General features: G+C 39.7%; 1 protein-coding gene across 1 annotated transcript in view; it reads left to right on the top strand.

Annotated features, from left to right (window-relative positions):
* The window catches only part of LOC124792217 (beta-glucuronidase-like), a 153582-nt gene that overhangs the window by 36021 nt on the left and 104355 nt on the right, over positions 1–13206 (top strand). The window contains exons 3-4 of the mRNA XM_047257922.1: positions 26–208; positions 9385–9551. Coding sequence (XP_047113878.1) covers positions 26–208; positions 9385–9551 — 350 coding nt within the window. The remainder of the gene's footprint in view (positions 1–25; positions 209–9384; positions 9552–13206) is intronic.

Genomic DNA, 13206 nt, shown 5'->3' with positions numbered 1-13206 from the left:
TGCAAGTCATTGCTCTGCTTTTCAGACAGGAGATGTGCTAATGATGCCGGTGCCTGCCAGCTACAACGACGTGACCACAATGAAGGAGGTGCGCGACCACGTGGGGCTGGTCTGGTACGACAGGAACTTCTTCGTACCGCGCTCCTGGGATGGCGCAGACACACGCGTATGGCTGCGCTTTGGTAGCGTCTGCTACTCTGCTGAAGTGGTACGTAACCTGATTTGTACATTTGTTTACTGTACGTGCTTACTGTGCTAGTGCTGTAGCGATAAATTTAGCCGACATACTAATGATTGCAGGTTGCCTATCTAACGGCTTCCAGAGGCAACAAAATTATGATTATTGACAGAACTTAAAAATTTAAAATGCTATCTTAATCTTACGTTAAAATTTTAACATACCAAGACACCTCTTACAGTTACACTACTGGCCATTAAAATTACTACACCACGAAGATGACAGGAAGAAGATGCTGTGATACGCAAATGATTAGCTTTTCAGAGCATTCACACATGGTTGGCGCCGGTGGCAACACCTATAACGCGCTGACATGAGGAAAGTTTCCAACCACGTACCATCACTTTCTGACTTTGATAAAGGTAGGATTGTAGCCTATCGCGATTGCGGTTTATCGTGTTGCGACCTTGCTGCTCGCGTTAGTCGAGACCCAATGACTGTTAGCCGGCCGAAGTGGCCGTGCGGTTAAAGGCGCTGCAGTCTGGAACCACAAGACCGCTACGGTTGCAGGTTCGAATCCTGCCTCGGGCATGGATGTTTGTGATGTCCTTAGGTTAGTTAGGTTTAACTAGTTCTAAGTTCTAGGGGACTAATGACCTCAGCAGTTGAGTCCCATAATGCTCAGAGCCAGAGCCAATGACTGTTAGCAGAATATGGAATCGGTGGTTTCAGGAGGGTAATACGGAACGCCGTGCTGGATCCCAACGGCCTCATATCACTAGCAGTCGAGATGACAGGCATCTTATCCGAATGGCTGTAACGGATCGTGCAGCCACGTCTCGATACCTGAGTCAACAGATGGGGACGTTTGCAAGACAACAACCATCTGCACGAACAGTTCGACGACGTTTGCAGCAGCATGGACTATCAGCTCGGAGGCCATGTCTGCGGTTACCCTTGACGCTGCATCACAGCCAGGAGCGCCTGCGATGGCGTACTCAACGATGAACCTGGGTGCACGAATGGCAAAACGTCATTTTTCGGATGAATCCAGGTTTTGTTCACAGCATCATGATGGTCACATCTGTGTTTGGCGACATTGCGGTGAACACACATTCGAAACGTGTATTCGTCATCACCATACTGGCGTATCACGCGGCGTGATGGTATGGCGTGCCATTGGTTACATGTCTCAGTCACCTCTTGTTCGCATTGACATTTCAGATGTGTTACGACCCGTGGCTCTACCCTTCATTCGATCCCTGCGAAACCCTACATTTCAGCAGGATAATGCACGACCGCATGTTGCAGGTCCTGTACAGGCCTTTTAGGATATAGAAAATGTTCGACTGCTGCCCTGGCCAGCACATTCTCCAGATCTCTCACCAATTGGAAACGTCTGGTCAATGGTGGCCGAGCAGGTGGCCCGTCACAAGACGCTAGTCACTACTCTTGATGAACTGTGGTATCGTGTTGAAGCTGCATGAGCAGGTGTGCCTGTACACGCCATCCAAGCTCTGTTTGACTCAATGCCCAGGTGTATCAAGGCCGTTATTACGGCCAGAGGCGGTTGTTCTGGGTACTGATTTCTCAGGATCTATGCACCCAAATTGCGTGAAAATGTAATCACATGTCAGTTCTAGTATAATATATTTGTCCAATGAATACCCGTTTATCATCTGCATTTCTTGCTGGTGGAGCAATTTTAATGGCCAGTAGTGTAGAAATTCTTTGTTTGTCTTTCAACCGCATAACTGACGGCGCACAAACACTCATACTTCATTGCAGCCAGTATTTGCGAATGAGAGCAGTTAGCGACTTCCTACAAACTTTACACATAATTTCAAACATTTACGAATCTTTTACTCGCTGACATCCCGAACAAAATGATGAAAGGTAACAAATTTATCGCATACTACGTTTTCGCTGTTCACGCCCTCAAACTTCAGCATCAGGCATAACGTTTTAATTTTTGACTTCTTTACTACGAACTCCATTTGTAACACGCTTTACAAACAGTACACACATATATTAGTAAATGCACCACCAAACTTATATCATTGTGCAACGCATATTTCAGGAGATGTGGCTTCATAAACATCGAGATAAGTGAAAAACTAGATTTTGTCTAAAATGGAGCGCCGATTACCCGAGCTAAATTCATCTAGCGTTTCATTATGAGAGCACTTTGCGAAGCACTTCGCGACTTCCAACAAACCTTAAGCGCAATTTCAATCCTTTCCTAAACTATTTCTCGCTTATGTGTTTAACGTCAAATATTTAAAGCATTAACGGATTAGCAAAGTATGATATTTGTAATGAGACGTTTGAAGCTGTTTTATATTCAGGGGTTTACTAGGTCTTATTTGCTTCGAGACAGTCTGTGGTTCTGTGTTATGAGTATTATTATCCGTCCAGCTACGATACAATTTGTGATCTGTAATGTCTAATAGTCTCTTTCACCTATGGCGAATTGTTGTCTGCGTGGTAAATACCAAGTTGTTGGTCTCACCAGCCCATTCAGTTCACTGGATGAAAGAAGGCAAGTGCTTATGACCACCATATGACGATGTCTTCTGAAACTATTTGAAGTTCAATACGGGCCATCATTTTACTGTTATCAATTGGTCTTGCAGAACATTCCCCAACCTGTAGCAGTACTGTAGCCAAACCCTTTGTCGCGACTACACGAATGATATACCATACTCAATACTATATGTCAGTTTAGTATCATTGTGGCCTTCAGTTTCTACACAGCAGAAAATTCTTTCTTAGCAAGAGCACTACAGTGCAAAACACCAAGACTACCCTTCTGTTATAGGAAAGAGCATGTCCAACAGCAGTATTTGGTATGATGCACAAGAAATATAATAGGGGCCAAAGATACAGATATATTATTTTGTGAACTCCTTTAGATTAGATTAGATTAGATTAATACTTGTTCCATAGATCATGAATACGACTCTTCGTAATGATGTGGAATGTGTCAGGTTAATAAAAGATGTCTGTACAAGATATTACATTACACAAAATATTGCGTGACACTAATGTTTAAGTTTTTTTTTTTTTTTTCCTTAATTTATACCTAAAAATTCAACCGATGAGTAGAGGAGTTGTCATCTAGAAATTCTTTTAATTTATTTCTAAATGTTAGTTGACTATCTGTCAGGCTTTTGATGCTGTTTGGTAGGTGACCAAAGACTTTTGCGGCAGCATAATTTACCCCTTTCTGTGCCAAAGTCAGATTTAACCCTGCATAGTGAAGATCATCCTTTCTTCTGGTGTTATAGCTATGCACACTGCTATTACTTTTGAACTGGGTTGGATTATTAACAACAAATTTCATAAGTGAATATATATACTGTGAGGTTACTGTGAGTATCCCTAGATCCTTAAATAGATGTCTGCATGATGACCGTGGGTGGGCTCCAGCAATTATTCTGATTACACGTTTTTGAGCAATGAATACTTTTCTACTCAATGATGACCCCAGAATATGATGCCTTACGAAAGCAGTGAATGAAAGTAGGCATAGTAAGCTAATTTACTGAGATTCTTATAACCAACATTTGCAATAACCCTAATAGCATACGTAGCTGAACTCAGACGTTTCAGCAGACCATCAATGTGTTGCTTCCAGTTTAACCTCTCATCAATGGACACACCTAAAAATTTTGAAAATTCTACCTTAGCTACAGACTTCTGTTCAAAGTCTATATTTATTACTGGAGTTGTGCCATTTACTGTACGGAACTGTACCTTATGTGATTAAGGGGAAACACAAATCATGTAAGTCACCTAAATTTGACAAAGAGCAAAGGCTGATTGCCTAATGACAAAGAAAGTATTAATAAATGCTGAAGCTCAATGTCTCATTTCCTCTATGCAACGGCTTTAAATATACAAACATGCAGAACCCCCAACCAGACTGTCAGTAACCAGATGTAATAATGCTTGGAGCTCCTGAAACAGATCACTGCATCAGTCATTGAGATCATCAACTGTGCTAGAAAACCAAACATACAGGTCTACTATGGGGTTCTATTTTGAATCCACTATTAATTTTACCAAACTACCTGAGATGCCATTATGTTCAGACTCAGAGCTCATAATGCATTTCTTCATATTCCACATAAATTCTCTGACATCATCATGGGCATGTAATTTAGACTACCTCCATTCAAATAACAGAGACACATTTATTCGTTGGAGTCAATTGCTTGCTACAAGATCTCCAAAACTATGGTTCAATCGATATGATCATGTTCCCAGGAGAGGCGCTGCGGGCAATGTTGTGCTGTTAGCAACGGCGGTGTCATTGGTCGTCTACTGCCATAGCCCTTTAACTCCAAATTTCGCCACACTACCCTAATGGATACATTAGTCGTACATCCCTCATTGATTTCAGCAGTTATTTCTCGCAGTGTTAGTTGACAACTCTACACAAACACCACTGCCCTTGATCTTTAACTGAAGGCCATTGGCCACTACACTGTCCGGGGTGAGAGGTAATGCCTGAAATATGGTATTCTTGGCACGCTCTTGACACTGTGGATCATAGAATATTGAATTCCAAACTACCATTCAGCTCCGGATCTACAATATTTCAGAACCTGGGTAAAAACTTGATAGTGACGCCCCCTGACCCCCTCCCACTCGAGCGTTTGAGGCAGGACATAAAAAATAAAAAGAAAACAACAAAAAAAAGATTTTTCATATATATATATCTAAAAACAAAGATGATGTGACTTACCAAACAAAAGCGCTGGCACATCGTTAGACACACAAACAAACACAAACATACACACAAAATTCAAGCTTTCACAACAAACTGTTGCCTCATCAGGAAAGAGGGAAGGAGAGGGAAAGACGAAAGGATGTGGGTTTTAAGGGAGAGGGTAAGGAGTCATTCCAATCCCGGGAGTGGAAAGACTTACCTTAGGGGGAAAAAAGGACGGGTATACACTCACACACACACACATATCCATCCACACTTATACAGACACTAGCAGACGGAATTGTACCTTATGTGATTAAGGGGAAATGCTTGTCTGCTTGTGTCTGTATATGTGTGGATGGATATGTGTGTGTGTGCGAGTGTATACCCGTCCTTTTTTCCCCCTAAGGTAAGCCTTTCCACTCGCGGGATTGGAATGACTCCTTACCCTCTCTCTTAAAACCCACATCCTTTCGTCTTTCCCTCTCTTTCCCTCTTTCCTGATGAGGCAACAGTTTGTTGCGAAAGCTTGAATTTTGTGTGTATGTTTGTGTTTGTTTGTGTGTCTATCGACGTGCCAGGACTTTCGTTTGGTAAGTCACATCATCTTTGTTTTTAGATATATTTTTCCCATGTGGAATGTTTCCCTCTATTAATATATATATATATATATATATATTTTTTGTAGCGCACATCTTTCTGAAGTGTTTCATTTATAAAACATATATGTTAGAGGATAAGTAAGCCATCTTCTTTGGTCTTAAATGTGACAAAGTGCAGTGCCACACCTCTTCACACAGCATTCTGCTATCGCACGTCACTGTATTTCAAATCAAATCAAAATGTCGTTCTCTAATATAGAAAAAAACTGTTAATATGAATAGTACCCAAGAGTGATGTGGTTTCTAGATCTTATTATGTATATTTTGTCACTGTCTGCTAGATAAAACGAAACTGGTATTTCTATTATTACAGCAGTTGTAATACACCCCAAGTAAGCTAGACTGTTTTGGCACAAATGGTAATTTTTATCTACCAAATTTACGTAAATAACACGATAGAATATAATTCACGAAGTACCAGTATCAAATGCCCAGTAGGGCTATTACAGGCAAAAAGTTTTATACTAAGAAATAGTTTCACATTTCATCCATATGCTCCAGTTTCTCAAATATGAGATCGAAAAGTAGTAGTATTACAAAATTTTTATATAAATTTGGAATCGACATATTCTTCCATATAATTTGTATGTGTCTCCATTTCTTCTCCTCTCTCGTTCTGAACAAACAATGTTGTCATCAGTAATTCTGTAACTATTCCTCCAATTGTCAAAACTTTTTCTCCGGTTAACTTCACTAACCTTGCCAGAATCACCGGTTTAGTTATCCCATGTTTATTCTCTGGTTAGGTGTTATTGTGTGTTTGTACAATGCATTTTCGGTCCTATTCTGAGAATAGAGCTTCAGCAGCTGCTAATCGGGTACTGTACAACTGGCCCTTAGTAGTGTAGTGATCTGGCTAAAATTTTCTGTCAAAATTTGATTTTCTTGTATATAGGGTACCGAGAAGATCATATGTAATCTTTCTTCTCCGTTATTCCTGTTTCCACTCTGGTAGCCTGAATCTATGGATTTCGCTAATAATTATGACAACATTTATCATTTGCACACACAATCAACCACATAAACAAGCAACGATTGGTATTCACCGGTTTGGGATTATTTGGCTCAGCTCGTATAGCCCCGTCTGTTTTTGTCTGTGGGAAAGTTTTCAATTGCTTGATGCGACGGGCATTCCCCTGGCAGAGACATCACATACACTACGCATGCATTCAAAAGTAAACTTGTGATTCGTTCAGAAATCAGCATATAATATGTTCAAAAATGTTCAAAAACCAGCAGGGATGTGTTTCAGAATCAGAATAATTAATAGATCAATTTGCACTGGATGCTAGGGGCTTTGTGAAAGGAGATTTTTTTCTTCTATAATATGACTTTGGTGCCCCCTGAAATATCCTCCCGGGTTAGATACCCCAGTTTGCCCCCCCCCCCTCCCCCCCACACACACACACCAGATCTGTCCTGCTACCGTTTCATATTTAAAGTCTGTTAATCCCATCATGCACCCATAATCCTACTGGAAACCTTTTCACATGAAATATCTGAGTACAAATGATAGCTCCACAAATACAAAAACTTTTATGGCCTGTGTATGTGATACTATCACCATATCACTATTCCAACTATTCCATGACTTTGGTCACCTCAGTGTATATAAGTACAATTAAGGAAATGACAACCAATGACCTCTCCACTATGGATGCACACCAAGCTCAAACTCTTATGGGAATCAGCGAGAAGCTGCGAGTAATGAAGCTAATGAGCAAGGGCACTACATTAGTAATGTGTGATATAAGCAGAGAATTCTGTTCTGACAGGAGGCATGCTAGGGTACCTCATGCAGCTGTGGTGACCAAAGTGTCTGGATGTCGTAGTGGCCAGCACATATCTGCCTAGTAAGTAGGAGACCCAGATTTGAATCCCAGTCCAGCACAAACTGTCATCTTTCCCCATTGATATAATTCAGTGCCCACTGGCAGCAAATACTGTTAATTTCTTGTGTTTTGACTCACAGTGACTGCAGGATCAAATCCACTTATAGTAATTAAGGTAATAACAGCCAACGATCCTTTCAGTGCAGATTCACACTAAGCTCGAACTCTTACAGAAATTAGCAAGATATTGCGAGTAATGAGGCAGATGAGAGCAGGGACACCACATCGGTCACATGTGGTATAAACTGGGAACATGGGTCTGACGGGAAGCGAGCTACTGTAGCCCATGTGATTTGGGTCACTAATATGTCCGGATGGTGTAGTGGTCAGTGCATCTGCCTAGTAATCAGGGGACTTGGGTTTGAATCCCCCTCCAGTACAAATTTTCAACTCAGCCCATTGATATATATCAGTGATCATTAGCAGCTAATGTCTTTAATTTCTTTGTGCCTTGACTTCTCATTTGGTGCCTCTGCACGCCTATCCCCCATCCTTCCACCCTCCCATGGCTCCCATATCCCTTGTACATTTTCATCTGTGTCAGTTTTCACTGCGATATGCACTGTGTCAAATCTTTGATGTGGAATTGGCCACTTCTAATTGAGATACATCCTGTCTAGAAATCATGCAACTGTTCGACTTCTGGTGCCCCTTTCAGTTTGGTGTTCCAAGTGGCAGCTTGTGTTGCACAAGCGTTAAACTACCATGTGTTTATATGCAATGTCATTAAATTTATGTCAAAAGAGGCAAATAAGGAAGCAAAAATCTCAATAAAAACTGGGCTTGAGAGGGTTACAGGAACTGCTAGCATTACAGTTGTGTAATAAAGAGAGCAAAGAAGGAAGGGAACCGTAGCTGCAAGTACTTTCCAAGGTTTCACTCTCCTGAAAGATGCAAAAGAAGAAGAAGAAATTTTATTTGTAGCTGATGTTGCAGAACAGGTCGTCAGATGACTGACACATAATTTCTGCATGAGCCCTGTTCTTTATTTTATATTGTTAGTGTATTGCAGTTAGTGAGACTGTCTCTGATGGTTTATTTTTTACATCTCTTTTGTCCTTGAGATCTCTTTCTTGCAGTGCATGTATGGATTTGTTTTGCTTTGTTTGAATTTTTGTTTATCTGTTTATTTCTTTTTTCATAACATAACAAGAAACTGTTGAATTTGAATTTCTCCATTTGTCAAGTTGTTGGTTGTACGACAAAACCTGTCACTACGATCATTTCCGGACTTACTAGCTATAACTTGCAAATTACATGAGATAGGTGTTTGTGAGTAGACTTCAGCTGTTGAAATATACCTCCCCTACCACATGGTGTTCACTCTAGCCAGAGCCCCCATCACTACTGCTGCCCCTCTTCTAGTATGCATTTTGTGCAGATGTGGGCCAACTTTTTTTGTGCAATCTCTACTATGACTGATTAAATTTGGGCCCAGAAGACATATCGATAGGTTCTAAGGACGTATGTAAATATAATAAACATTAGTACAAAATCTCAGTAATTATGTTGGTGGATATAATTTTTGACCCTATTTATGTATTTGGGATTAGATACAGGAGGACGACAGTTCAAATCCACATCCAGCCATGCAGATTTAGGTTTCCTGTGATTTTTCTAGGTCCTGTGTTCACATACATGAGTATAAATTAGTCCCAAAGTAAAGAAGTTCTAATTTCTCACAAGACACCCATAATTAAGACTGCATTGTGAACAACTAAAAGGATGATATCTTATGATGTCTGAAAACATAAAAGACAATATGCTCATATTAATCAGTGATGGTAGATGAAAGTTAAAAAAATATTTTTGTTGGCCATGGCTTTCAATTAACTGCACTATTTTCAGATATTTCAGTGTGGTAAATTGGTGTTTGGGCTGTAGCAGTGAAACAGTTTCATGTTTAATCAACTTGTTTTCCTGTCTTTTTTTCAGTGGGTGAATGGTAACAGAGTGGTGGCACATGATTTTGGTCATCTTCCATTCCAATCTGAGGTCACAACTCTGCTGAATTATGGAGCAAGCAATCGAATAACAGTTGCAGTGAGCAATCTGCTTAACATCACAACTATTCCACAAGGCTATTTCCAAACATTGGCAACGTAAGTGTAGAGTTTTAGGGAAATAAACATAGTGTGATTTGCAATTTACAAACTAAGACTGTATTTGTACTTAAGTCAACAATTTAGCACTGTCTCTATAATCAATAGTTTTATCAACTGTAAAACAATGTAAATATGGGACATTATCTGTGATGACACAACAGTTCTTGTGTGAAAGCTGTGATACAGTTGGATATTGGCATGAGTAATAATAGTGCTAAAATATTATAAAGAACAGAGCTGAAATTTGTTATAGCAAACAGAAGAGATATCTACTTAGCGGAACAACTGATGATGGGAGATACCTTTCTGATGAATGACACAGCAACAGATTTTGAGAGTAGCAAAGCAAAAGCTAAAAAGTTGGTTTCAAATGCTTCTTCATGAAGAAGATTGCTGGAATACTGTCCGATTTTAATCACTACATATTTACTACAATGAGTGATTTATTTGTTTATTGATTTTATTTATGAGCCCATAGATGATTTTCAAACTGCAAAGACATTAGTGTCAGTGTTGTAGGAAACTGGTGAAACTGCTAAAATTGAATGAGACCCCAAACCACGATGAAACTCTCTGTCTTATTTTATACAGAATTTTTGACTGATTTGACACCTATTCTAACCATAATACATCACAGATACCTCAGACAAAATTATGCTTAATGACTGGAAGAAAGCACTGGTCACACTACAAGAGGGAGGCAGAAGTGATCCGCAATACTTGAGTATTGCTTATCAGTATGGGATCCGTACCAGGTCGGGTTGGCAGAGGAGATAGAGAAGATCCAAATAAGAGTGGCGTGTTTTGTCACAGGGTTATCTGGTAAGTGTGATAGCATTACAGAGATATTTAGCAAACTCAAGTGGCAGACTCTGCAAGAGAGGCACTCTGAATCGTGGTGTAGCTGGCTGTCCAGGTTTCAAGAGGATGTGTTTCTGGATAAAGTATAGAATATATTGCTTCCCCCTACTTATACCTCCTGAGGAGATCACGAATGTAAAATTAGAGAGATTCAAGTGTGCACGGAGGCTTTCTGGCAGTCGTTCTTCCCATGAACCATACATGACTGGAACAGGAAAGGGAGGTAATGACAGTGGCACGTAAAGTGCCCTCTGCCACACACCGCTGGGTGGCTTGCAGAGTATAAATGTAGATGTAGATGTAGATGTAGAAAACTACTATCCAATGTCATTGACATCAATGTGTTGTAAAATCTTAGAACACATTATAAGCTCTAACAGAATGATATCCACAACAATTGGTCATGTGAAACTCTGTTCATGCCTTCATTCACGACATCCTGAAACCCATGGCAGTTATGAGGGAAAATCATAAAGCCTGCATTTTTTATCAGCCAAAATGAGATTCATGCTGGCAATTACAAATATATGTACTAAAGGGTTGCACAAAAAATTGGTCACAGGTACGAGACTGCTCATTGTCATCCACCAACTGCTATCTGTTGCTTTGAAGCTGTTTTGTATCGTCAGGATTCCTTCACTATCTAATTATTATATGTTTATCTATTTGTTGTTGTACCTGCCCATGGTGGGTAACAATACATGAATAACTGGTGAGCAGTCCATTCTCTGTGTTGATTTTTCATGCACCACCCTGTATATAGAGATACCTTACACTATTTTTTCTCATAGTCCCCACAGTGGTTCATACATTTGTCCCATTGCAGCACTAAATCTAAGATGCCACCGCTGTAGAATTTTATGGCTGATTGTGGAACTAATGTAAGACTACTGTCTTGACTTCATTGTTGCAAGTGCATCACTGTCCTGCCAGGAACTTCTTCAGCAGACAGAAAATGTGGAATTCACTAGGGCGTGAGGTCCAGGCTGTAAGGTTGGTTGTCCAGACTCTCCCAGTGAAATAACTGGAGCCTGTCAATGGTCCTGTTAGTCACAGGTTGCCTTGCATTGTCATGGAGGATAAATGTTGCTCATATCGAGAATGCCTTGGCACTTCTTCCTGATGGCAGCCCACAGTCATAACAGTGTGGAACAATAACAGTCACATTGGTAGGTCCATATTGTGGCTTGAAATCCAGCAGGAGCAGTCCATGGAGATCCCAGAATACCATTAACAAAACTTTCCCAACTGATATCACTGAACAGAATTTTTTTTTCTCTGGTGAATCTGGATGTTTCCACTCCATGCTCTGATGCTTTGATCCTGGTGTGAAATTCACTATCCACATTTCATCACCAGCAACAAGAAACTGTCACCCTTCTTGGCATACCATTATAGATGATTCAGTGAAGCAGACATTTGCTCTCCATCTATCATGTCGTCCAACTGCTTAGGCACCTGCCGACATGAAATCTTCCAGTACTCTAAGGACCAGTGAATGATGTCATAAACACTGACAGAAATGCAGGAAATGCTACCATCAGGTAGCAATGAACACAGCTTCTATGAATACTCATTGTCAAACAATTCTTCATGGCCTGTTGCAAACTCACAATGCCACCACCTCACACTTCTCAAAGTGAAACACTTATTTTGAGGCACACTCATCCCTTGCACCATAGAAAGTAAATCACACTTTGTTAATTGTATTGTCGTGTTCAGCTGCTTTATTTCTTTGTTGATAGTTCTTGGTGTCAATGTACTGTATTGTTATACTGTCTGAAAAATGGGACATAGAAGTTCAACATTGACTACTGTAAATGATGTAGCCGACAGCTGCACATTTGCGTTTCACAGTTCTTTACTTTCACTGTTCACAACCTCCCCAATATTACACAGTTATATGGCCAGTTCACTATTGGTAAATGTTAAGCTTCATTAATAGGTTGCAGGCAAACATCAGCATACTGCTACAATAGTTTGCTGTTGAATATCTATGAGCAGTAATTACCTAACCACACAGTTCACAGTTCTTGCAGAATAATAAGGCATGTGTGACACTATTTCTCAAATAAATTGAACAGACACTGCCATCGTTTTAATCCATGGCCTATTTGTATTACATTAATTCCACTGTGAAGTTGATGCATTGTTGTTACTTGAAACAGGTCATAATTTCCCTCTGAAAATCGGTCATGGACTGACTGTCTCGGGGCCAAAAATCAGGTCTTTATATATCCTCACCCTACTAGGCACTGAAACTATACATTGTTTGATGTTTAAGTTACAGAAATTACAATTAAAACATAGCTCATTCAATTAACTGAATCCATCAAAAAATTCCTTCTTTTTAACCGTTTCTTCAACCACCAACATTATGCTGAATGATTTGTTTAAATAATGAAATTAACAGATACTCAAACAATACTTCTGACAGTCTGGTAATTATTTTGGAATTAAATAAGGGCTAGCTTTGCTAACATGTTTCTGAATGGAGCCAAATAAATACTTTGAGAATCCTAGTAGTTCTTCTTCCAAATGTTTATGATTAGTACAGAATTTATATTTGTTTATAAGTCAACAACAGAATCTAAGTCACGAAACAATTATTGATTTCACCCTATAACAAAAGATATTAACTAGAAATAGCCAAAATAAATTAGGAAATTAATTACATACACAAAACTAAGCACAAAATTGGATCTGGTGCTATATTCCTTAAGACTGAGTGCCAACCTTTCTCTTTTATAGAAATGCAGATTATTTTCATGTATGTTAATGGTAATTAGTC

The sequence above is a fragment of the Schistocerca piceifrons genome, chromosome 1 (genome assembly GCF_021461385.2).
Source record: "Schistocerca piceifrons isolate TAMUIC-IGC-003096 chromosome 1, iqSchPice1.1, whole genome shotgun sequence".
Taxonomy (NCBI): domain Eukaryota; kingdom Metazoa; phylum Arthropoda; class Insecta; order Orthoptera; family Acrididae; genus Schistocerca; species Schistocerca piceifrons.
Note: the sequence above shows the minus strand (reverse complement) of the source record. Positions and strands in the feature narration are given on the sequence as shown.